Source organism: Xiphophorus hellerii, chromosome 6 (assembly GCF_003331165.1).
Source record: "Xiphophorus hellerii strain 12219 chromosome 6, Xiphophorus_hellerii-4.1, whole genome shotgun sequence".
NCBI classification, from domain to species: domain Eukaryota; kingdom Metazoa; phylum Chordata; class Actinopteri; order Cyprinodontiformes; family Poeciliidae; genus Xiphophorus; species Xiphophorus hellerii.
The window spans coordinates 28,742,967-28,767,596 of NC_045677.1; the positions used below are offsets into that span (position 1 = coordinate 28,742,967).

At 42.8% G+C, this 24,630-nt stretch overlaps 1 protein-coding gene and 1 long non-coding RNA gene across 4 annotated transcripts in view; one reads left to right on the top strand and one right to left on the bottom strand.

Moving 5' to 3' along the window:
• The window catches only part of adcy8 (adenylate cyclase 8 (brain)), a 73,328-nt gene extending 66,534 nt beyond the window's left edge, over positions 1-6,794 (bottom strand). Inside the window, exon 1 of one of the 2 annotated variants that reach the window (XM_032564390.1) lies at positions 4,439-6,794. In XM_032564390.1, coding sequence (XP_032420281.1) covers positions 4,439-5,347 — 909 coding nt within the window. In that variant the 5' untranslated portion in view covers positions 5,348-6,794. The remainder of the gene's footprint in view (positions 1-4,438) is intronic. The other variant, XM_032564389.1, reaches the window with a different exon arrangement.
• Positions 6,795-6,976: 182 nt separating this feature from the next.
• Positions 6,977-24,107, top strand: LOC116721081 (uncharacterized). 2 transcript variants are annotated; one of them, XR_004339493.1, is made up of 4 exons: positions 6,977-8,800; positions 12,285-12,505; positions 20,111-20,229; positions 21,241-24,107. It is a non-coding gene; the product is annotated as an uncharacterized LOC116721081 (long non-coding RNA). The 2 variants fall into 2 exon arrangements; XR_004339492.1 differs by lacking the exon at positions 21,241-24,107 and having other exon boundaries at positions 20,111-20,444.
• Positions 24,108-24,630: the final 523 nt, after the last annotated feature.

A 24,630-nucleotide genomic window follows, 5' to 3' on the forward strand; every position in this document is an offset into this window, starting at 1 on the left:
TCCCACTGCAGCCACACCTGTCCTACTGCAGCCACACCTGCAGCCAGAGGAAGTCGGTCTGGGTGAACAGGTAAACAGGTGAACAGGTGAGAGTCTTCAGGTGGGCTGAAGGTAAAACGTCCTCCCCCCTGCAGAGCTTACAGCAGGTTAGTGGAGACACAAGCAAAGACGTATCTCAGCCTGGCTGGATGCTAATTAATGCTCTCATCAGCCAGCGCTCCCACAGATCACCGACTTATGCAAAACATGACTTTAATTATGATATCAGCAGGCAGGCGTCTGTCAGCCATGACAAACTCAGCCCTGGGAAGGAGACCTTTACCGATAGACTCTCAGTTACATGTTTGCAATCATCTTCATTTAACATCTAGGTTAAACTTTCTTCTTGTTCCACTTATTTTTCTTGCTCTGGTAAATTCAGACTTACTGTAAACAAAATAATAATAATGATCATTTAGATTTAGAATTCCTAAAATGTCAAGAGATGCTGCAGAGTTTCCATCATAAAACTCCAGTGTTTGCCGTGTAAAAGCTTAATGTTCAGGCAGAAAGAGGAAAAAGTTTCTCTGCTGCAGTCTTTGGTTTAGTTTGGTTAAGTTTTCAGACGTTCCCCCTCAGTCCCAACGCAGACATAGTCAAACCTTTTTAATTTTTCTCTCCATTAAGCCGTGATGAAGAGATAATTAGAGGTTTTTACTGTTAAAGATAAATTTCTCCATTAAGGTACTGAAACCTGAGCTCAGATAAACCTGAGTTCCAGTAAGTGCCAGAGATTTGACTGTTTGTTGGGTGAGCAGTGCAGCATGCAGTCGGCTGCAGCACATCTGCTGCAGCCTCAGACTGAGGACCGGCATCATGCAGTGTGAAGCTGCAGCGCTGCTGCAGCGCTCCCGGCCGCACTGAGCATGCTCAGTGAGTCTTACTGTGGGCGGCATCGTGAGGAGCCCAGCAGAAATCTGTCAGGTATTCCTGGAGTTCCCCTGATGCCTGTGAGCTGCGTCAACACAGGAGCTGAAAATAAGTCCTGGCTGCAAACTGACACGTTTTTTTTTACCGGTTCTGCTGCGAATAAAAAGATTACAAATGAATTTATCACATGACTAAGATAAACTCGTCTGACCTGATGTAAAACTTCATTTGCTTTACATTCTGCAACAAGGTAAAACTGCAAACATGAACATTATGTTGGGGTACTGTCCACATTCACTGGCACCTCTGGTAAAACAAAAAAAACCCCTTAAATATTAAATCTGTTTTATCTTCGTAGTGTAATCTAATACTGGAAGTTTCAGAAAAATCAAACCTGTAGTTTGAGAACAGAGGTGATTAAAATCCCACATTAAGAAGAAACCATTGGCTCTCCTAACACTTTCTCTAAAATAAAAATAATTAAAGCATTTTAAAGTTTAAAGCTGATCACAGCGTCTGCAACTTTCTATAAGTAAATCTGCAGCACAGAACTCATCGTACTGTCACCAGAACCTAACATTACATAGATGCTCACAACTATTTCTGTCTTTTTTTTGTTATCAAAGAAAATTTATTTTTGCACTAAATTTGCCAATATTTATCCCAGATAAATATTTTTGTTGGATTGACAGAAACCATATTTATTTTTATTATTTCTATTGATGGCCATAAATATCTGCCATGGAAAATTAATTTTTGCACTAAAATTACCAACCAGATAAATCTGTATAGTGTCAAATCATAACCTACATACTTTGAACCACAGAAATCATTATGTATGTTCTTCATCTTACATTTCCTTTTTATGGTGGACATTTTTCAAAATGGCCGCCATGGTAGGAAAGGAGAGAAAAGGTTTGGAGTAAAATCGACAGTGTGAGAACAACAAAGCAAACATTAGGTTCACTAGTTCACTGAACAAGAATCTTTGCGCTAAATTAGCAGAAGCTAACGCCAAACCGCTAACATATAAAAACATTACAGAAGTTATTGCTTAACCACTAAACAGATATAAAAAAACCTAGCACGAGCTAACGCTAACCATTAAGACGACAGTCAGTCTGTCTCACTGGTGTGAAACAGCAAAGTTCTCAGTTTCTGATTTTGTTACTTTAACGTTTTATAAATATTATGACCAAAGTTGAAAATGTACGACGTGACAAAGTTCATCCACGTCATTAAAATGGGAAACATTTTATTACAATAATTGGTTTAAAAGGCTCAAAAATCCTGAAATGCAGTTGGTAAAGGGAAAAATGAAAACATGACCTGATGGGTGAGGATACATATTTTTATGTCTTTATACACATTTGAAAGATTTTTACAGTAATAATTTGCACTGTTGGTCCAAAGAAAACATCCAGGTCTGACTGAAATCTCCTGGACTCTGTGGGATGATTGACGGTGCAGTGAATCCAAATGGTACGATCCTTCCTTACTCTTTGTTTTTCTGCTGAATTGCACATTAAATACGTTGCAGCTCAGGTAGAAAGTTTGGTCTCTGTTTTATAAAACAAACAGCTGACCCTCCTACCAGGGCCTGTAAGCCTTTTAGACCCTCTCTATATGAGTTATTGCAGAATCCCGGCATTGATTTTGGTATTTTCAGCATCGTGGGTCGTGTTTCCAGCTGCTTTTGTCTCCGTTTATACTGATGTCTGATCCATCAGGGCTCCAGATTAAATTTAGACCCATTTTGCGACCGCTCCTGGAGAGAGCGAGGTTAATCTCATGAGAGAGAGAGAGAACATTCGGGTCCACGCAGACTGATTTGTTACAGATTCCTCTCGACAATAAGAGGAGAAATCAGCCGGTGTTATCAAGCTGCAAAAGGCAAAAACCAATTCCACAGCAGACATAACTCCAGCTGAGATATTAGAGGCAGAATGAATGCTGCTGTTATCAGCATGTCTGAGGCTTACATTGGACCAGCTAACAGCTTCTCCAAGAACGCTATCCACTAATTGATCTGCAGAAGATGCCGAACTTACAAAAAAATGCAAGCTGAGTCTGTGAGTCGAAGGTGTTAAAAAAGAGCAAAGTTTCTAAAGATGAACAATCCGTGTGGCTGATTGAATCACAGCCACGCTGTCGGGCACCTGGTGAGATTTTCACCTTTAAGAGAGAAAATCCAAACAGAGTTGAGAACCAGCCTCCAGTCCACTGATGCTGCAACAACCACTGAGCAATCATGAACATTTTTATTCCTTCGCTTCATTTCAGAACGTCAGGAAGCTCCGTGTTGATGGATACTCTGCCGCTCCGTCAAAACTTTTCTATCCAGAGTTTTAGGAAGTCCTGATCATTGTTGGAGCTTCTGTACAAATATGGACGCTGACGTTAGTGTTAGCTGCTACATGTTTAGCACTGAGATGCTATTTTGGGCTAGCATAGCTTCCCTGCTAGGCTAAGTCCTTCTAGCACAACAATACTCTTTTCCAGCATCCAATCAGATCATTTTATGGTTTTTAACGGTTAAAATCTGTTTAACTAAACATGCAGCAAACATGTGCAAAATTAAACCTTTTTACTGCAAAACACTGTGAGAAGAAAAACAGGATGGTGGCAGCATGATGCTGTGGGGAAGTTGAAGGAAACCTGAGACCTGAGCAGGTTCAGCTTCCAGCAGAATAACGATCCTGAACACAGAACAGTTCAGATCAAGGCTTACTGTGTCAGAACGGCCTAGTCAAAGTTCAGACTTTAGATCAGTTGAGAATCTGTGGTGAACTGAAAGTTTACAGACATTCTGGGTTCCAGGAAGCCGGTAGAGACCTACTAATGAAAACATGGGTTCTACAAAGTATGGGCTGAATTTAAATATTTCAGAGATTTCACCTCATAATGACTCAACCTCTGGTGACGGTCAGTTTAAAACTAAATAAAAAGGAGTGGAAACGCCTCTGTAAAGGACTGGAGCAGAAAAACAGGAAAAACTGAGTGAAGACAAACCCACTCAGCTTCCGTAAAGCAGCAAATGTTTGTCTGCCTGAGTAAACAGATTTTATCATAAAACAACAAAGTGCAGCTCCGGGTCTGACGCTCCACCATCAGGCCTTCAGCTGCAGCTTGATGCAAATCAAGATTCATTCATTTGCTAATGCGGATCTGTCTCTAGTACATTCTGATCCGATCCAATTTCCAGTGAATACAGTTAATAAAAGGTTTTTAAATGAGATTTAAGCTAATGTTGCGAATTGCGCAGCTGAGAAGAAACCTAGTGCTGGCCGGTAGGGGGAGCCACTCCTCTGACAGCGGGTGGTGGACAGTTCCCGGTGCTGAAAGCTCAGCAGCCGGAAAAACTGCAGACAAACAAACTGCCACATGTGATTAGGAAAAACAGACCGCAGATTCCCGCTCTGCTGCTCCACGGACAAATTCAGGAAAATCACAAATGGAAATCACAGTTTCTGAACCTGAAGCAGCAGCGAATGAAGGGGAGGTGACAGGTGAGGCGCAGAGGACTCACCTGGTTGGTGAAGAAGCGCGCGCTCTCCGAGATGAGCAGCTGGACCAGGATGTGCAGCCCGGAGGTGAAGAGGCCGGCCAGGATGGCCCAGGTGAGCGGCAGCGGCAGCATACTGTAGGTGGCGAATAGCGTGAACAGGACGTAGCCCACGCCGTCCCCCAGCAGCCCGTAGCCCAGGCCGGCCGCCAGGATCTGCGTGGCCATGGCCACCCAGGTGACCACGCCGCTGTACTGCAGGTAGCTGTGCGAGGTGGTGTCCTTCCGCACCACCACTAAGGCACAAATGACCACCTCTATGCCGGTGAAGAAGCCCAGCAGCGTGCCCTTGATGGGGTCCATGGGGGTGGAGGCCAGGGTGAGGTGCAGCACCAGCAGGGTGAGCTTTGTCACCACGTCCAGGATGTTCATCACCACCACGGACTTCCGCCGCTGGCCCAGGAAGTAGCGCTGGTAGAGCCGCTCCAGGTCGCGCGACTTGAAGGCGTTCCGCAGCGTGGGGAAAATCACGCCCCGGTACGTGTAGCCCCAGTTCAGGAAGAAGTCCGAGTTGCTGGGCGCGCAGTCGATCTGCAGGAAGCCCAGGTCGCTGCTCGCGCGCTCGGGGAACACTTTGGTCCCGCCGTTGTTGTGCCGGTCCCCCACCGAGGTCCGGCCCGCGGACTGCTTCCGCGCGCCCTGGATCGGGTCGAAGGGGTCGTCTTTCGGCCCCCCGCCGCCGCCGCCGCCGCCCTGCTCGTGGATGAAGCGCTGCTCGGTGATGTGCCGCACCGCGTTCTGCCACAGCAGCCGCTTGGGCCGCGCGCTGCCGCCGCCGCCGCTGCCGCTGCTGTTGCCGCTGCTGCTCGGCGTCTTGTTGATGGTGTACAGCTCCTCGCTCGCGCTGGAGCAGCGCACCTCCGACAGCTCCATCACCGCCTCCCAGCTCCGATCGTCTGTCTCAGTGTCTCCTCTCCTCCTGCTCCTCCGGACTCTCAGTCGGATCAGCGGTTCTGGGGACACGACGTCTTCTCGTGCGCATCGAACCGAGGGCGCGTGCTTTTCTTTCGGGTTGGGGTGGGAACGGCGCGGGGCAAAGCGCGGCTGGAGGTCATTGTCAAGACAGCGGATCCCTTACAGAGCCTTTCGAACCGATCCCGCCTCTACCGGACCAGCCATCATGATCCCCGCGTGGGAAAATCACCGCGTGGCGCGTCCGAGCAGCGACCGCAGCTCGAGCCACTGTGACCGGACCGCGGGCACCATCAGGGGGTCGCGGCGCCACGCAGAGCCGGGACCGTGGAACAGAAAGAGACTCTGTTTGGAAGCGGGTCGGAGGATCCGGGTCCAACCGAACCGGAACCAGAACCAGAGCGGGATCAACACGCTGCAGGAATTCCCAGTTTTCCTTTAAAGATTCCCAAAAGAATCACCAGGCATGGAGGAAAAAAGAAAAGCAGAACAAGAACTCCACAAAATCCGATTTATGGATCCAGAGGAAATTCAGAACCTCAAACTTGTTGCTGCGCGCGAGCCTCCACCTTCAGGATCCTGCGTGGATCAAAGCTCCATCCCGCGCGCTGGTAACACCTGTCTGGCAGCGCGAGGCGAACCGCCAGGCTCCAACCCAGTAAATAAATAACGCGTCCCCGTGCAGCGCGAGCCGAGGCTGATCTTCCTCCTCCTCCTCTTCCTCCGGTCTCCCCCTGTCAGACCTCCGCGGTTCCTCCTCCGCGCTGTTTCAGAGCCGCGGCGGCCGCGTGCAGAGGCGCAGAGAGCGGCGGCTGGTCAGCTCCGCTCGGGTTTGACGTCACCCTCCGTGTGTCTGCGCTCCCTCTCTCCTCCCGCTAACCCACGGTGTCATCCCACGCGCCTCAGCTCATCCTTTTGTCTGCTAACTCTCCTCTTCTCTCCGCTCCGCGCGCCTCCTTCCTCCTCTCCGCCGCTTCGCGCCTCCTTCCGTAACTGGGTCACTTTTGGATCAGGCAGCCAGCCTACATTCTGGATCCGTTCCCACGGATTTCCTCGGGATTTTAGCTGAAATGCTGGAAACTTGACTCTACTTACGGCAACCTGGCATAACATTATGACCACTAACGGGGGATCTTCTGTTTTTCCCAACGCGATGTTACAGTTTAAATATAACAGACAGATTTAGGCTCTGGACTTTGACTAAGCCGTTCTAACACGAATACATTTGGAATAATATGACTGTAGGTCAATAATGGTACAAATGGAGCTGATGCAGATAAAAACTTTCTAAACATCCTAAATGGACATTTAAAAAGTCGGTCCAGGAACAGGGCGGGTTGGCCAGCCCATCGGGAGGTTCGGTCGGTTTCAGGCCGGACCAGTCAGCGGTCAGAATGTTTTTTTTTTTTGTCGTTTGTTTGCTTGTTTTACCCCTTAAAGCTCATCCCAACCTCCACCCTCTGTAGACTCCGGTATTTCAGACGGTAGCAGCTTTTATTCAGCCTTCATGTTTTCCAGAGAGGATGGAGGAACCAGGTGAGTTTGGTATGAAGGTCAAAACGTTTTGACCGATCAGAGGAACTTTCTCCTGCTGCTGTGTCGCCTCTGAACTCCTACTGGTTTTTCTTTAAACAAAGTCTTTCTTCTTCCCATGGAGTCGATATTAAAGTGACCAAATGACACTGAGGTTGGCTCTGTTTTGACCGTTAGGTAACTGGTGGCAGTGGATTTAGTTTCTGGGTATCTGAAGGAGCAGACATCTGAAGTTTGGCCTACTTCACGCTGCCAGCAGGGATCTCCTGATTTGGAATGAGGAAACGCAGGTCTGGGTGTGAAGGGTGAAACTGAATCTAAAACGTGTTTAATAAAATTGAATTTATGATTTAATGAGAGGGATTTATATTTTAAATAGCCTTTTCCCTTAATAAATGAAACAGTGATGTAAAAACTGCTTTTTGTATTTACTTGAGTTATTTTTAAAGTTTATTTGATCTGAAATATATCAGGGTACATTTCCACCTTTAACCTTTCAGTTTCTGATCTTAGGAATCTGATGGCAATAATCTGAATTTTTCCTTGAAATCACTTGATAAATGGAGGGAAATGATGGAAAATGGAGTATTTCTTACTTCTCCTTAATAAGCAGCATCTGTTTCCTGACTGTAACTTTAGTCCGTCTGAATCCGGATGTTTCCGGGTTTCCCAACTCATTCCAGTCAGGCACTTCATGGTCTTTGATCTTATTTTTTATTTTTCTCCGAAAACAAAAAGGTGCCTGCAGATTGAAACGTGCCACATATCATCAAACAAGCAGAACTTAAGAACAGAGGCTACATAAACAAAAGGTTATTATCTGTATAAAGTCAGCAGAAGGTCAGGCCCAGATTACAGTTCATACATCAGTTTTTGTGAACATGTTTTCACTCAACCGTTTTTTGATCTTTGCTCTTTCTCATTTGACATTTAATTTTTTGCTGCTGGCTGAAATCATCCCAACTGTAAGTAAAGCTCAGAGTGATAAAGACGGAGTCTAATCGCGGCGCTCGCATGTTTATCACCACCGGTAAACTAATCACCCGTAAAAACTCCCCAGAGATGATTTTACAATCATGCCCAACAGATCTGTTTTCCCCGCTCTGCCGCAGGGAAGCCGGTTAAAGACGATTCATTCATCAAGACACCAAAATGGAGGTGAAACGTTCTCCAACGAGGCTCCATCATCCTCCTGCTCCACTTCTCCTGGAGCAGGAGGAGACTCGGAGCGAAGGCGGTCAGAGCTCGCCGGATTAAAACGACTCCCTCCTGAACCTCCAGTTCCTCCCCACGCACGGCTCCAGGCAGAAGGGAAAGCCGCCTCATTGCTATTCAGTCTATTTTTACCTCCGCTCCTCCGCCCTGTCTCTACTGTAGCTCTTCCTTCTGCTGATTCCCGGGAACAGAGTTACAGAAATCCAGAAAGAGTCGGATGCTTTTCAACATTTCCTCTCCCCCACTGACGGTGGGCGGTGTGACTGATGGGAGGGAAAACCCACGAGAACGCTTTCAGCAGAAAGATCAAGAGCTGAGTTTCAATAAAAACCTGCATTAGTGTACAAAATTAAAGGAGGAAAAACAGAATACAGGGATAAATAAACATTCACAGCCCAGGTCTGCAATGAGACGTTAATTAATATGTAATAAATCAATAATATCCTGTAATAACAAGACAACCTGATGTATCAAGGTTACAGGTTTGAGCTGTTTTATATGACAGGATATATATATTTGCACATTTATATTAACCATAAATTTAAATGTAATTTATTTTGAAAAACCAACACCAGGCTCCTTCCTTCCTGTCTGGCTGCCAGGCTGCTGTGCGCTGCGGCGCTGCAGGAACCGGCGGCAGTTCGAGGGAGAGAAGGCGACAGAAAGGTAAGTAAGGAAGGTTTCTACATTAGCATTAGCAATGGAGTGAAAATGACCCTCATGTTAATGAATAAAGCATTTAAATGATGTGGTGAATAAATCTGTTTGTCCTTCATGTGTGAAATGTTTCACATTTAGAGCTTAATGTCGGGTCAGTTTTCTGTTGGGACCCATTTCTGGTTGCTTTTTCAGATGAGTTTATTAAAATACCTTCAGAGGAAGACGTGAGGTAACGTCTACGATGCCGAATGTGAGACGCAGTTCCCTCAAGATAAAGATAAAGAGGCTGGTTCTGCTGTGGTTCTGCTTCTGTTCTGGTTCTGTTGTGGGGACGACTGTGGAACCTCTGGAGATGATGATGCAAATCTTCATCTTCATAAAATCAAGAAATTTATGGACAACCCTGATCATTATGAATCTGTCTAGAGAAAACAGAGCATCTTCAGTCAGAGGCTTCTTCAGACTCACTGTAGTACAGACTGCTACAGCAGGTCTTTCCTGCCAACAGCCATCTGTAGTAATGGGTTCGCCTAAATTCCTCTGCTGCTCTAAATATATCAGCTCCCTCATTCATTTTGCCACAGTCACATTAAAGCAGCATTCATTATTGGAAGTGCATCAGTCTGAGCGACGCCTCCTTCTAGAACATGTCACGGCTCCCTCAGAAACGAAGCCGTTTGCCGTTCGGTGCGCCGCTAATTTCGGCGTGTCAGCCTGCTGAAAGCCCGGCGGGGTCACAGGTGACAGCTCATCAATTCCAGCCGGCCGTAATTCAGGGTTTCAGTGACGACATGACAGATGAGCGAAGCATGGCGGCGCAGCCTCAGAGGCTGCTTTACCCAGGAGGGAGAGCAGAGGGACCTAACGAACCAGGGCCCTGAACTGCTGGGGCCCCAAACCACTGGGGCCCTGAGCCACTGGGGCCCCGAACCGCTGGGACCCTGAACTGCTGGGACCCTGAACTGTTGGGACCCTGAACTGCTGGGGCCCTGAGCCGCTGGGGCCCTGAACCGCTGGGACCCAAACTGCTGAAGCCCTAAACTGCTGGGGCCCTGAATTGCTGGGATCTCTGCTTCTTGCTTATAATAAGTTGTTTCCACAGTTCTTAATGTAATTATGACTCTCAGGTCCGTTGTGACTCCAAGGAGCCAATCTTTATTTTTTCAGTCGTCCAGATCAACAGTTTTCTTTCTCTGTAATTTGGAGGTTTTTTCCCTCATTTCCATCATCTGACCGTTTCCTCTTCCGTCCATTTGATTCTCCATTTCCTCTCATCCATCAATCATCCAATCAGAAACAAGAAGCTAAAGCCAATTAAGCTAGTGATTTTCAAAGTAAGGGCCTCAAAAAGTTGGATGGAAGATGTGGAAAAAAATACAAATATATATATAAAAATATAAAAAATTTAATCTAATAAATTTTTGAATCATATATTTTTAACTATATTCTTTTTAAATCTAATCTGTTTTACATCATAATAATAAAATATTTTTTTAAGTCTTTCTATTCTGTTGCACATCTTTTAAAATGAAATACTATTTCTGACAACTTCACAAAATTTTCTCTAATAATATACAGAAATTTAACACTTTTAGGTTCATACTTTTGAATTTTCCCACACTGACAATTAAAGAGACTTTATTCTCTTTGTGAACTTCAGCTCAGCATTTAATACCGTACTTCCCCAACGTCTGGTGTCCAAGCTAGCAAACCTTGGGCTCCCATCAGCCACCTGCAGTTGGATCCTGGACTTCCTAACAGGTCGCTCCCAGAGGGTCAGACTGGGCCCCCACACCTCCACTGCTCTGAGCCTGAACACCGGATCGCCACAGGGTTGCGTGCTCAGCCCACTTCTCTACACCCTCTACACTCATGACTGTGTCTCCAACCACCTCAGCAACAAGATCATAAAGTTTACAGATGACACGACTGTTGTTGGTCTCATCTCAGGCGGGAAGGGGGAGCTGGAGTACAGGGATGAGGTGCAGCGGCTGTCAGAGTGGTGCAAAGTCAATAACCTGCTCCTCAACACCTCCAAAACAAAGGAGCTGGTGATCGACTTCAGGAAGAACAAAACGGACATCCAGCCTCTCACCATCAGTGGGACCTGTGTGGAGAGGGTCCCAGTGTTCAGGTTTCTGGGCATGGAGTTGGAGGACAAGCTAACCTGGAGCACCAACACCAAGGAGCTGTTGAAGAAGGCACAGCAGAGACTGTACTTTCTGAGAATACTCAAGAAGAACCGTCTCCCCTCAGACCTGCTGCAGGCCGTCTATCACTGCTCCATAGAGAGTGTGCTCACGTACGGTCTGTGTGTCTGGTACGGCAGCAGCACATCCGCGGACAAGAAGGCGCTCCAGAGGGTTGTTGGGGCAGCAGAGAGAACCATAGGCTGCCCCCTCCCCACTATGGAACAGATTTACACTTCCAGGCTCCACAAGAAAGTTTTGGACATTTTAAATGACTCTTCACACCCTGGCCATGGTCTCTTCCAGCTGCTGCCATCAGGCAAGAGATACAGAGCAATAAAAACCAGGACAAATCGCCTAAAAAACAGTTTTTACCCGATGGCAATCATGGCACTAAATTCAAAGGCATAAGAACTTCTGCTCTTGACACCACTTTGTTAAAAATGTAAATTCTGTTGCGACACCTCCAGGCGCTGCAACCATCTTCTGATGTCTATTTATTTCTCATTTTGTACTATTCATTTCTTTATCTTTGAATATTACGTATATACACATAACCTGCATCTTAACTCAAGTTGAGCAAATCTCAATCTCGTTGTAATCTGTTGATGACAATGACAATAAATCTTATCTTATCTTAAAAAAAAAAAAAAAAAATGTTATTTGCCATGCTGACTGGCTGAATATCAAAGCAGAAAATGGAAAAGTTTCTGAGAATAAAAAGACCCAAGGAGCCACAGCAGCCAGCTGTGGAGGAACCTGCTGCTAAAAACACCGAGATAAAAACACCGAGATAAAAACACCGAGATAAAAACTCCTGGCCAACTAAAACCAGAGGGTACGAGGAATCATTTACGCTAAATGAGGTTAGTAATTATTGAAAAGTTGGTCTCCAGTCTGCTCTGCATCCAGAACCAGAACCAAACACATAGAAGCAGCTTTCAGCTTCTATGCACCACAAATCTGGAACAAACTCCCAGAAAACTGAAAACCAGCTGAAACACTGAGTTCCTTTAAATCCAGACTAAAACCCTCCTGGTCAGAGCTCCGTTTGAACCATAATAAATGAAACACTGACCAACATTTGGATGTGGAATGACAGCATTTGATCAAATGTAATGTTTGCTGCTTTACTGTGGTGTTTTTTATGACTTTGTATTTTTATAATGTAAAGCACTTTGAACTGCTGAAATGTGCTACATAAATAAACCTGATCGACTGATTGAAGTTGATTTCGTTACTTTATATTTTAGTAATTTTGCTACTATGACATCCAGTATATTTATATTTCTTAAAACCAGAGCTCAGCGATCAGCAGGTCAGATGTCGGCTCCAGTGAATGAAACCCCCTGCCGGTGAGCGCAGAGCGGTTCTATGGGTCATTCAGAACCGGACCCCTGCAGACTGGTTCTGTGCCTCGTTCAGCCCAGTCTGAGGCCGTGAGTGAAGCTGGGCCTCGTTGGGCCAATCAGTAGAGGAACACACTGTACCGATGCAGTCATCTGGAGCAGCGCCGCGGAGCGTGAGTAACAACACAAAGAACTGCTCTGGGATCAGCCGTGATTCATCACGGAGCTCTTCAAGTAAAACGCATGGCGCTCGTTATGAGGCAGAAATGACTCAGACACTAATTAACTCATTACGTGACTGATGAACCACCTGCAGGTGAGAGCGTCCAATTAAAGACGTCCAGGTCTGGGACGGATATTTCTTGGACACGTTACTGTTTTAATGTCACGACTCAGAGAAAACCGACTGAACCAAACTTTTTATTTCCTTGGAGGTTCTTCGAATCTGAAGTGGAAAAAACTCCTCCGTTTATTAATATAGCATCCAATTGAATTGTTTTAAGGTTCGTTAATATGCTTTACTGTCCTCTGACCACAGCAGATATTGTTACTAAACGTCCACTAACAACTAAAACCCACAGACACTACTAATTTTAATACTTCAAATATGTCTTAATATTTATTGATACGCACTGTGGAAGCCGTCTTAGCATTAGCACAGAAGCTAACGTCTCCGGCCTTCCTTATCTTGGGGTTCAGCCAATCAGCAAAAAGGAAAATAAATGGAGCTCCTGGATTGGCTCCTTTGCAAACACCAGTTGGTATTTCAGCTTCTCAAACTGCTTTCTGTTTTTATCATATAATGTATGAAATAATCAATAATCAAATAAACGGATTATTCGGAAACAATTTGGAGTAACGTTCCACAGAAATATCTGTGAAAACTGAACCAAATAGGCTTGGAATGATGAAAGGAAAGATGTTTTATCCATAAACATCATTCCTTCAACATGCACCACAAATATTAATCAATTTTCTGAGTTTCCAAAGCTGTAAATGTTGACGTGTCTTTATTTTCCATTTATCTGAGAATAATCTTTTATTACTTTTACTTCACGTATGTGGCGTTTGTTTCGTTTTTTCTCTCGCCTCTTAAAAATGAAACTACCATCATAAGTTGCTTATGATGCTTAAAGCTATTAAATTGTTATGCTGCCTACTGATTCTGTGGAAAGAAACAATTTTTACACCAAGTGGGAAGAAAAAAAACCTTCAATTCAAAAGTTTTTATGGTTCATCTTTCTCTAAAGACAACCTGTGCAAAATTGTTTCTTTCTAATGTTTTTCATATATTATTTATGTAATTTATTGCTGTAGCATTTTGCCAAATGATGCTTCAGGCTGGAAGAAGTGTCCTGAAAAGCAGTGAGGAGTCAGACGATATGAATAAGTTATAAACGTAAAAAGACAAACGGTTGCAGCTCAGATGTGAGCCGACCAGCCGCTGTAACGTCGCTCCAAACTGGAATGAAATCCAGCTTCCTTCCACCGCACCGTTCCAACAAGGACGCTCAGATCGGCTCTGAATCTGCAGGGAATGAAGAGGCTTTCCTCACCATTCACTGTGATTCATCTCCACCTGAAGGCCTGGTGAGGCGGCGTTCAGCTCGCCGCTTCCTGAGGAGCCTTTCTGTGTGATTATTAACCTTTATTTGCCTCCACAGCAGTGGCTGAGCATTAAGTGAGCATTTAGTCCTGGCAGATGGCCAGCAGGTCAACACTTTGTTTAAACTGCAGGAGGATCAGAGCAGCTAAGGCGGAAACATTTGGTAAACACACACACACTTACAAGCTTGTTGAGATCTAAAAAGTGAAACATTAAAGCAAATGGAGCTCAGGTGAATCACGCAGCTTCAGTCAGTCGTGACTTCAAACGTTTTCAACATTCATTTCTTTTAACTTTAGAGCTAAAAAACATTACAACACATCGAAAAATCTGTTTACTCCTGATATCAGAGCCACAAAGATGAGAATCAGGAACTATGGAGTCATTTATAAAGTTACACTGTAAAACATTAACAGCAACATTTTACGTTTTTTTAGCCTGATATAAGAAAAAAAATACTGGGATTCATTTTTCAAAGTTATTTTGCAATCGTGTTATTCTGACATTTATAAATGTCAGAATTTTAAACGAAATAATTTAAAAGCAAAATATTAAGCTTAGAAAATATAAAATTATATATTTAGTTAGGAAGATAAATATTTAGTTCCAAACTTAACATTTAGTTTGGAAAATAAATCCTTCATTTGGATCAAAATATTTAGTTACTAAATATATAATTTACCAAATAAATGTTCAGTTTATGAATTAAATATTTAGTTTGGAACTGTGCCATTTATAAATATGTGAATAACTTTGTTAAAATATGCCAGAATTGATGCACTGAATTAATCAAACATTAATATAACTCTGTAGAGTCCTGCAGATTGGGTTCAGCGGGAATGACACCATTTATTATCCCCAACAGAAAGTCTCTTTGCTGCAGTTAAAACTTTTCCTTCAGCAGAACTTTTCCATTATTACCATTACTATACAACTATTTTTTAAGCAAAGTGATGATTTTCTTTAGAGTTAACATTCTGTGACGGTTTCATGTTGCCTCCAGTGCAGAGCTTACTCAGCCCTGGCAGCAGGTTGGTTATAAAGCGATGAATTATTCTGCCGAAGTAGAAAATATAAGCATCTGATCATCTTTTTAATTAAGTTTCTGGTTCTTTAAAGGAACGGTTCTGTTTTACATTCAGGACTTCATCTTCAGACGGAGAAATGGTCCAGAAACATCGCCGGAGGAGAAGATAAAGTTATTACTCACACAAGTCGGACGCAGTTTGAACAAACAAACATAAATAACAGAACAAATCATTATGCAGGAGGGAAATTGTAAGTAGTGAGGTGTGAAACGTAGGCAGACTCCTGACAAATGAGGTGGCAAATGACCTTCACCGCAGTCTGAGCAGATAAAGAGAAAATGTTGCTGCAGATGACAGAAAAGGAAATATGGCTGCAGAGGGAGGAAAAATGGAAAGTTTTACTGCAGCAGGGTTCACATGAGGAGACTCGTAAAAATGGTAGATGGGTTCTGATGCTTGATGTTAACATCGACCCAAAAGTTATGAGCTTCAATTTCAAACTTTCCAAAGTCTTCAGGCAGACTAGAAAAACTAGAAGTACGCAGGACGTCATCCTCCTTCACGTCACTGAACAGTTCTGTAAAACTTCTGCTCTGATTCTGTTGGTCAGAAACTGATGGACGCTTCCTGCATGTTGGTGTTTAAAACATAAAAATAAGTTTATGCTGTTTGGCTTTTGACAAATTAATTTGTTTTAGACGAGAAAAATCTGAACTAGACCGATCATTTCTGACTGACGGAGGAATGCGGGTCCCGTTTGTAAAGGTACACAGTGAAAAAGGTAATGTTTGGGGTTATTCATAGAAAAGTAATATTTTCTTCATGTTATTCTCTGTTTGGTACCTGATCCACCTCCAGAAACATTCAACACTTCAGTTCACTGTTGCACCAATTCACAGCGACTTAGATCGCTTATTGGATTATTCCGCCCTACGTCCTACGTTTTTGCTTTTACGAAGCGGTAACGGAGAGAAAACGACTCCGTTGCATTTCCATCCAAAAGTGCCATTTAACAGTCAGAGTTATTTAGTGAAGAATCATAGAAAATGTAAATAATACCTACTGCGTAATTATGTCGCCTGCAGATAGAAAAAACAGGTAGTTGAAGCGGAGTAGTTAAGGTAGATTATCAACTTTACTGTTTGAGCGCATTTCTGAAAAAAAAACACGCCACAAACGCCTGACCAATCACAACACGCCTCTCACATCTCTGGACCGGAAGGAGTGGCCTACCTCGGCTCAGCTGTAGCTAGCTTGGCCCCACGTATCTCCGGTGTTCCCGAAGTTCTCCATCTTCATGTCGCGGACCTTGCACACGGTGAAGCTCATGTCCAGCTCGGTCTTCCCGGGAATTCGGTGAGAAAAACCAAATGAGTCCAAATGTTTGCCTTCGACGAAGAAGGGCGGTTGAATCTGTCTTTCGTTTGTGTAGTTAGCTTCCTGATAGTTCTGGTGCTTCCCGCGTATGCGTAAGTTCCTCTACCGTCTCCATGGCGACAGTAGAACGTCGCGCTTAGAGTTAGAAAATGGAGACCGACAACCAGCAGATTTACTTAATTATGTATTTGTTTGTTTGTTTGTTTATAAAATCGATTTTGGGACATTTTAAAATCGATTCTGATTCATAGCAGTAAATGTAAGATAGCGTATTAACGCCATTGTAGATAGAGGAGTAAATTTGCACCAAAAAACTCAGAAATTGATTCATCTCAAATATTTTTTAGAAATGTAAGGACATTTCTGAGTTTCAACAGTTGAAAGGTTACTAGAAAAAACTCAGAAATTTGAGATTAAAAAAAAAATCTGAATTTGAAAAGTAGAAAATTGTAACTTTTGGACATTTCTGACTTTTTCGTGAACATTTCTGATACTTTTAAGCAAATTTGTCATTATTCAAAGAATTTCCGCTGGTTTTTCAACAAAAAAACAACCTGAGATTTTTTACTTTTCCCTTTTTTCGATCTACAGTGCCTCTCAATTGTTTTAGAGGAAACAATTTCCAAAGGGAAATTAAATAATTCATACACTGTTGTATAAATGAGAATTGGAATTCTTATATATCTCATTTTTTGGGACAGAGAATTTCTTTTCTTTCCCCCTGGTAAGTTATAGAAATATTAAGCAAACCAAAAATGTGTAGTTAAGCCGCTCGGCTCACATCACTGCAGACTCGTCTATCTCAGCTCTACTTCCACTCTTGAATTCGACCCCCTGAGGTTCTTAAACTTCAGGTCACTTCCATTCGGGAATGGGAATTTAATCCCTTTTCCAATTTAGAGCCATGATCTCAGAGTTGAAGTTGCATGCTGAGCTCAGAGAGAAGAAAAAATCTATTTCCATGAGAACATGCTCCCAATTTCCATCATTACGACACGCCGCTGTGACTCAGCTGAGCAGGTTGCTTGTTTGGGCAGCAGAAATATGTCCCCAGTTAATCCCTGTCTTGTATGATGCATTACCAGATGAGAGCTGAAGTCTTGAGCCAAGCAGAAGAAGCAGAAAGTGGGCTGGTGTGTTGAGCATTCTGCAGCTTTATGTTGGAGCGTTCTCTGCAGACGGATGCATGTCAGAGAGATCACGATCTACAGTAACGCAGCGATCTGAGTCTGCAGCAAACAGCCGAGTGTGCTGGCATGGTATCTGAGAGGCTGCCTGCCTGGCTGGGGAGATGACTCATCCATACGTTCTGTTTTTTATCCAGCCTCTCCTCCTGCCTCCTCGCTCCTCCTCGGTAATCTGCTGCTCTCAGCTCCCCGGCCCTCTGGCTGCTGATAGTTCATGTTTGGCTCTGAGCTGTCGTGTTAATCGTCTGTAACATCGCCGGGAATCACAGAAAACTGGAATTAAACCCACTGGTTCCCCACTTTGGAGTTGACGACACTCAGGGTGTATTCACACCAGTCACGTTTAATCCACTTTAATCCGACTCCAGTCCGTTTGTTTAGAAAGTCCGGTTTGTTTGGTGAGGTATTTGCCAAACTAACTCTGGTCCTCCAAACCTCAGTCTGGGTTCTGTTGAAGTGAACTCTGGTTTGGTTTGAAAGCACATGTGAATGAATGCCAAGCGGACTGGAGACCGCTCCAAAAGCAGGAAGTGGACAACAGCGCAGGGCATTCTGGGTAAATTCAACCAAAACAAACGTGCTAGCCAAAGACAAAACAGAAATTCTACAACAAAATTTGATGCCACTACATTTTTTTACATTTGGTGAAGAAAGAAGTTGCACTTAGTGCCTTCTTCAGAGGTTTTTGTGTCGTTTCCTTCAGTGGTTTCTGGTGTAGCGCCCCCACAGGTGAGGAGGGGAACAGGTTGCTCAGATGTTTCGGCTCAGAGCAGAGAGAAAGAGAACCACACTGACTCTCTGTCACACTCAAACCCATAACTATTTGACTTTGTTTTTTTTAATAATTGTATTGTTTAATTAATTTTTTGTGTTTATAGACAGAATCTGTAAGTTAAGTTCATTTTAACTTTGTTTTGTCATTGTATGATATTTTGTTCCATCTGTCCAGGGACTATAATGAAAAATAGAAAACTGACTAATTCTGGTGATTTTACAGGAATGTTAGTTGCTGTTCCTGCCAAATAAATCAATAAACTGCACATTTAAACCCTGTGCAACCAGCTGGGAGGTGTTTTTTTCTGTCACCTTTTGCTTTTTGGCTTCTTCTTTGTCTGATAAATAAAGACAATGTGGAAACGTTTAAAGTTAGCAAATCTAAAATCTGGACCTGATATGTAAAACTGTAGATTTGCAAGAGGGAGTGTTTTCTTTTAACCAAACGTTTTCTTCCTTTTTCTTCCTCAAATGTTCAATGTGGCAGCATTTGCTCTAATCTCTTGTCTCATTTGGATTTTTTCTGTTATTTTCATTACTGCTTGTTTCAAGAAACCCTTTAAACATCCAATATAATTATCCAACAACACAAAGCATTAAGTGGGCATAACCAACAGCTGTGGACGTGAACAGGAAGTGTGCTGAATAAGTTTCTTGTAAAAATACTTGAGGGGTTGGACGCACCAGGAGACGTCCTCTTGCTTGTGAAACTGTCCCTGTGAGAAAAAGTTTGGTTTTAAGAGAGCAGAACCGTCTCAGCGGAGTTTAATTTTGGAGGCTAAGATACTGAAAGTCCTCTGCTGTGTTTGCTGCAAAGTTAAAATATTTATTTCCTGTTTTTCCCACTGGTGTGAAAAGCAAAAAGCTGCAAAGTCGACACTCTTGATCAACTCAGAGCGAGACCGTAAGACGCAGGGATGAAAAGATGATGGAGAGCATGCTGAGAGATGGATGGATGGACGGATGGATGGATAGATGGATGGATGGATGGATCTACTAATGTTTGAGCTCTGATCATTAAGTTTTTAACTGTTGTTAAACAGCCATTTTCAGTTTATTTCCATTAGTTACTAAGTTATCTTTTTCTGTTCTGTTCATTTTTGTCTCTTTCTATTTCACTTTAGAGGTTTTAAAGGATACATTAATAGTTGTACATATCGGCCAAAATATGTTGTAATTTTCTTATTAACCTAAAAAGTTGTTAGTGATACATAAAAACTCATAGTTACTTTAAAAATGTACATGGATATCATATTGTTCACTTACAGAACTCGCCATTTTTTCACCTGCACAGAGCATGCCGGGCCGATGACGCGGGCCGAGCTACAGTCGACTGACGCTAATAAACAAAACACAAACTGTCCAGGATGTTGAGGTTGACTACAGAAAGTCTGGGTTCAGGAAAACTGCCTCAAAATTTTCATGTGCTGTTAAACTCAAGAAAGAAACAAACTAACGTGATCGGCTTATGAGCTACTCGCTAAAGCTACCGCCAGAAGCAGGAGCTAATGCCGTTAGCAGGAGTTAGCATCAGTAGCAGGAGCTAACAAAATCAAAACAAATTGTAAGATAAGTCTGATGTTCTGATTCCTTCTTGCCATTAGTGTAAGTTCATAATTACATTTTTAATCAACATCAGTCTATCTGCTTTGTTCTGAGAAAAATACATTTTTCCTTCACATGATAAGAAATGGATAACAGTTTCTCTGATATTCTGCTAATTATGGTAAACTATAACAAAACATTTTGCCATATTTATTAGCATCTAGTTTGTCTCATGTTTTTGTGACTTTTGCTCTTTTTCAGCGTGAGGAAGGGCTGAAATGAACGCAGCCGGTGGAGGTATTGACCTGAGGAGCCTCTCTACTGCCGACTGTTACAAAGCTGAGCCTGAATGAATAACGACATATTGATCAGAACTGAAGGTAAAAACAAAGTGAGCTAAATGTAGATTTATGTGTTTCACTTCAGTGGTGTTAAACTCGGATCTCATCGCTCTGCAGCGTATTTTCATTGGCTTTCTCTGTTTCTCCGTTTGGTTTTCCTCTCTGGCTTTGTGAAAAACAAAGTATTTTCCATTCTAAGAAAATAATGTTGGTAATAATTTTGCCTTGGTTAAAAATAAAAAGTCTTCATCTTCTTCAACCTCCTATGCTGGATGAGCCAAATTTGCATCATTCTTTGACTGCAGTTAGGAGGCCGCACAAAATCAGTCCAAGGGCCACAAATGGACCCAGAACCATACTTTGGACTCCCCTGATTTAACATGACCTCAGTCTGAAAGGATCCTCCTCAGTCTTTTGAAGATGGTATTTATGTTCAGACAAGACAACAATTAAACCATTTGGTCACAAATTGCCAAAAAGTATGTTTTGGATCTCCTGTAGCAGTCTGTATTCCTGCCAATCTGAAGAAACCTCTGACTGAAGACACTCAATGCCACATAGAAAGATATTTTTCAGCATAATTCATCAATAATGATTGACTATTATTGTGTAATAACTTGCGCAGGAATGAACTGCATGTAATTCAATCTAAATGATTGGACTCAATATGAAGTGGTTTTGTTATGATTTGGGTGAATATAAATGAACTGAAACTGAATAATGCAGAAGTTTTCTTCAGGTTAGATTGAAGGAAGGAGCGATGAATGGCTTCATTTAGTGAGAAAATATCATTTCCACTCAGCTGAATTAATTTTCCACTTACTGTATTTATGCAGGGAAAGAAACAACAAAGTCTCACAACAAATTCCTAAAATATTGAGTTCCCCATCTGTGTGCAGCGTAAATCCACCAGCGTGTGTTTACAGCGCCTGAACAATCAACACAGATCAGTCAGAGTGAGACTGACTCCATCTGTGTGTGTTTTTGAGGAGGGCTGGGCGGGGAGAGTGTTTGGAGGAGAACTCGGTTAATGAGCCGCGGTTTTTCCAGCCTCTGCAGGACAGGAAGTCGTCACGTCTCACATGAACGCGGACAGAAACGGGACGTTAATGAGGCTCAGAGCCGTCCGCTGCAGAGCCAGGTCTGCCGGCGTTCAGCTCACTTCTGCATCTCCAGCAGCATCTCAGGCTCAAGTGGCAGCTGCAGCATTAGAGAAGCACTTGATGCTGCAGCAGCTGCTGCTGGGAGAACCACTCCAACACCTGCCGCGGTTAGCAGATGGAGGGAGGGTCGGTGTCGGTACGCCTCCATCACTTCCACCAGTTTGATCCTTCAAATCAGCAGCAGAAATTCCTGCTTCCCGTTTGGTCCTTCAGATTGAAACGTCTCTTCTTTCTACAAACAGCTTCACTTGGAAATCATCTGGTACCTCCGACAGCAAACACTGACATACGACTGCGCATTAGTGCCATTGGTATAAATATATGTATAAAAAGAGTAAATTTCTGCAACACAAAAAAAATCAGAATTTTTATAGAAAAAACATCCAAATTTTCTGAATTTCAAATGCTAAAAAAAGTTGAAAATATTCTACTTATCCAGACTGAATCCTTCAGTGCATCTCTGTTGCTCTGTCTGTAAACGTGTCGCCTTTAAAACGGCTCATGCTTTAAGCTGAATTGTTGTGCAAGAAGAAAAAGAAAAGAAATGATGATGAGGTGACAGGAAGCGATTCGAAAGCAGAAGGTACTTTTCAGAAGACGTCGCTTTTATTTTGATAGTCCACTTCCGGTTATCGGCCAGTAAATACGCGTTAGGCACGTATGAGGATATTTTGCTTCGAACTAAATATTTAACATGTTAGCTAAATATTTAAAATACAGCCTGTTAAATCATAAATAGTGTAAAGCTAAATAGTTAGCTTGGAGCTAACTATTTAGTATGGAGCTAAATATTTAGCATGCTAACTAAATATTTAGTTTAGAGATAAATATTTAATCAATTAAATATTTTGCTTGAAACTAATATATATAAATCAATAACATGGTGAATGTCCCTGTTTAACAGGCTGAATGCCTCAGATTAGTGCTGCTGATTGTAGCTTCACAAACGCTTCTCCTTTATCAGCTACCAAGTTTGTGTTTGTTGAGGAAGAAAAGCACCAATAAAACCAGATTAAAAACAGATGGACATTTCACAGACGTGTTTTATTAACTTTGATAGGTTCAAAAACAAACAAAAGATCAAATTCAAGCAAACACCCAACAATACTAAATGACATGTTTAGCATTAGGAGCGTGACGGCGGGTTAACCAGCTTCAGCTCCTCTCCATCTGCAGTAGTTTGCCTGTTTCTCCCCTCAGAGCTGCTGGAGCAGGTTGGGCCACGCGGCTGCAGAGTCCTGTCATGTTTAGCAGAGAGGGACGAGGCGATGGCGGCGATGGCGGCGCGGTGGCGCGGCGCGGCCGGTGTCGTGGCCCTGCTCTGTGATTAAGCTGACAGTTGGGATGTCGTGGAGCGCCGCGGCACTGCTATCGAAGCTGGGAACTGCCTGCTATAATTAACGGCTTCTGCTGCACCAGGAGCAACGTGCCAGAGCAGCTGAGAGGGAATCAGACTCACAGCCAGAGGCCGGATGGCCCCGGCATGCTCACCGGGAGAGGCTTTAGATTCAATTTACTACCAGACACTTAAATTTTAGCAAGAACATATTGTAAAAAATAAATATCTTATCTAGAAAGATTCACTATTTGCAGCATCAAGACGAGGAAAAACAGATTGTTTTGTTTCAGGAAATTAAAACATGAATATTTGCTAATTTGAAGATATTTTGTAAAGAAAACATCAAAAGGTAGAAACTGAAATATGCAGTAGATGCTCTCTGAACACTTTGGACTGAAATAGTTTTATCCATTTCACACAATGAAAGTGATTAATTTAGAATAAATGAAGTTTTGCTGAAACATTCAGTCCTAAATTCCTAAACTCATAAAGACGTGAACCTGCAGTATCTGAACTCTGCATTTTTCTGTTTTACTTCCACTTTGGCATCAGATCATGTTGAGCTCATTCTGCAGAACGAATCGAATGTTTCATTCGTGTTCATGAACAGTTTTTGCTCATCAGCCTGAAGGACCAAAGTAAAACTAAACCTGGTTTAAAGCCACGCAGCGTTTTCTGGTCTCTGATCGCTGAAAACGCGATTCCTGACGTCACTTCACATCTGAAAAGTGATGCAGCGCAGCCAACCAGGCGCTGATGCAGCTTTTCTCATCAGTTAATGAATTCAGATCTGATGTCTGCATCACTGCTTCACCACCTGCCTTCACTTCCTGTTTGACCAAAACCTGAGAAGTGATTTAACTCAGAAACTCTCCTCTTCAGTTGTTTTACACTGTAATTCTAACCAAGTACTGATTAAAGGATGAAATAACAGCAGATCTTAAAGTATTTATTTGAATCTAAACAGAAGATGATGTTCCCTAAAATCAAAAATGTATTTCTCATATGGACGATCGCTAGAAACAATAATATTAATATTAATACATTGTTCGTTCTCCCTGCAATAATTAGATTGGTAAAAACTCTATATATTTTTTCTGAGTTTTTACCTGCCTGACAAAAGAAATGCAGTGATTAGTCGACTTGGGATCAACTAAAAAGTTGATCACAAGCCTCAGTGTGGATGTTGTAACTGAGTGAAGAAGACATAAAAACAAATGGTTGGGATTCCAGGTTTGTGTTTTGGGAACTTATTTATTTTCCAGGACCGGATCAGAACCTGGCTGCTTGGTGAATCGGTTCCTGGCTCCTCCTTTGTTGTTTGAACAAATGATGATAAAATGAATCAAAAACTTCAACTCAATCTGTACTTTTCCATCATTTTAGAATAAAAGTGAAACTCTCTTTGACTGTGACTGACTTCTGCATTGTGAATCTTTTAACTCTTTATTTTTCTTTGTGTTTTTGGTAAAAATGTTTCCATTTTGAGTCGATTTGCTTTCATCATGTTTCTGGTAAAACAGGCGACTTTCTGCCTGGAGACCAAAAACCTGAATCTGGATGTTTGGAGTTTCCACCAGGATCAGCGGGACGGCGGCGGGTCGGCCGACTGTCTAGACAGACTGCGCTGGTTCTACTTCCACAAATAGAAAATGACCTGGAATATCTGCCCAGATCACACACACACACACACACACATCCAGGATTCACTCTGCTTCACCAAACTGTCTGCAGCAACACTCAGGTTTCAGCCTCAATGCAGACATTATTCCGACATAATGGCTCATCCATGTGGATGAGTTCTTTAAAATGCAAAACTAAAGTTATTAATTAAACCGAGGAGATCCAGGCAGATTCTCACATTACTGCTTCACTTGAGAAATTCAAGAAACCCGAGAAAAATCAGGTGGTGATGAAATATTTAAGGCAGAAGTGTGT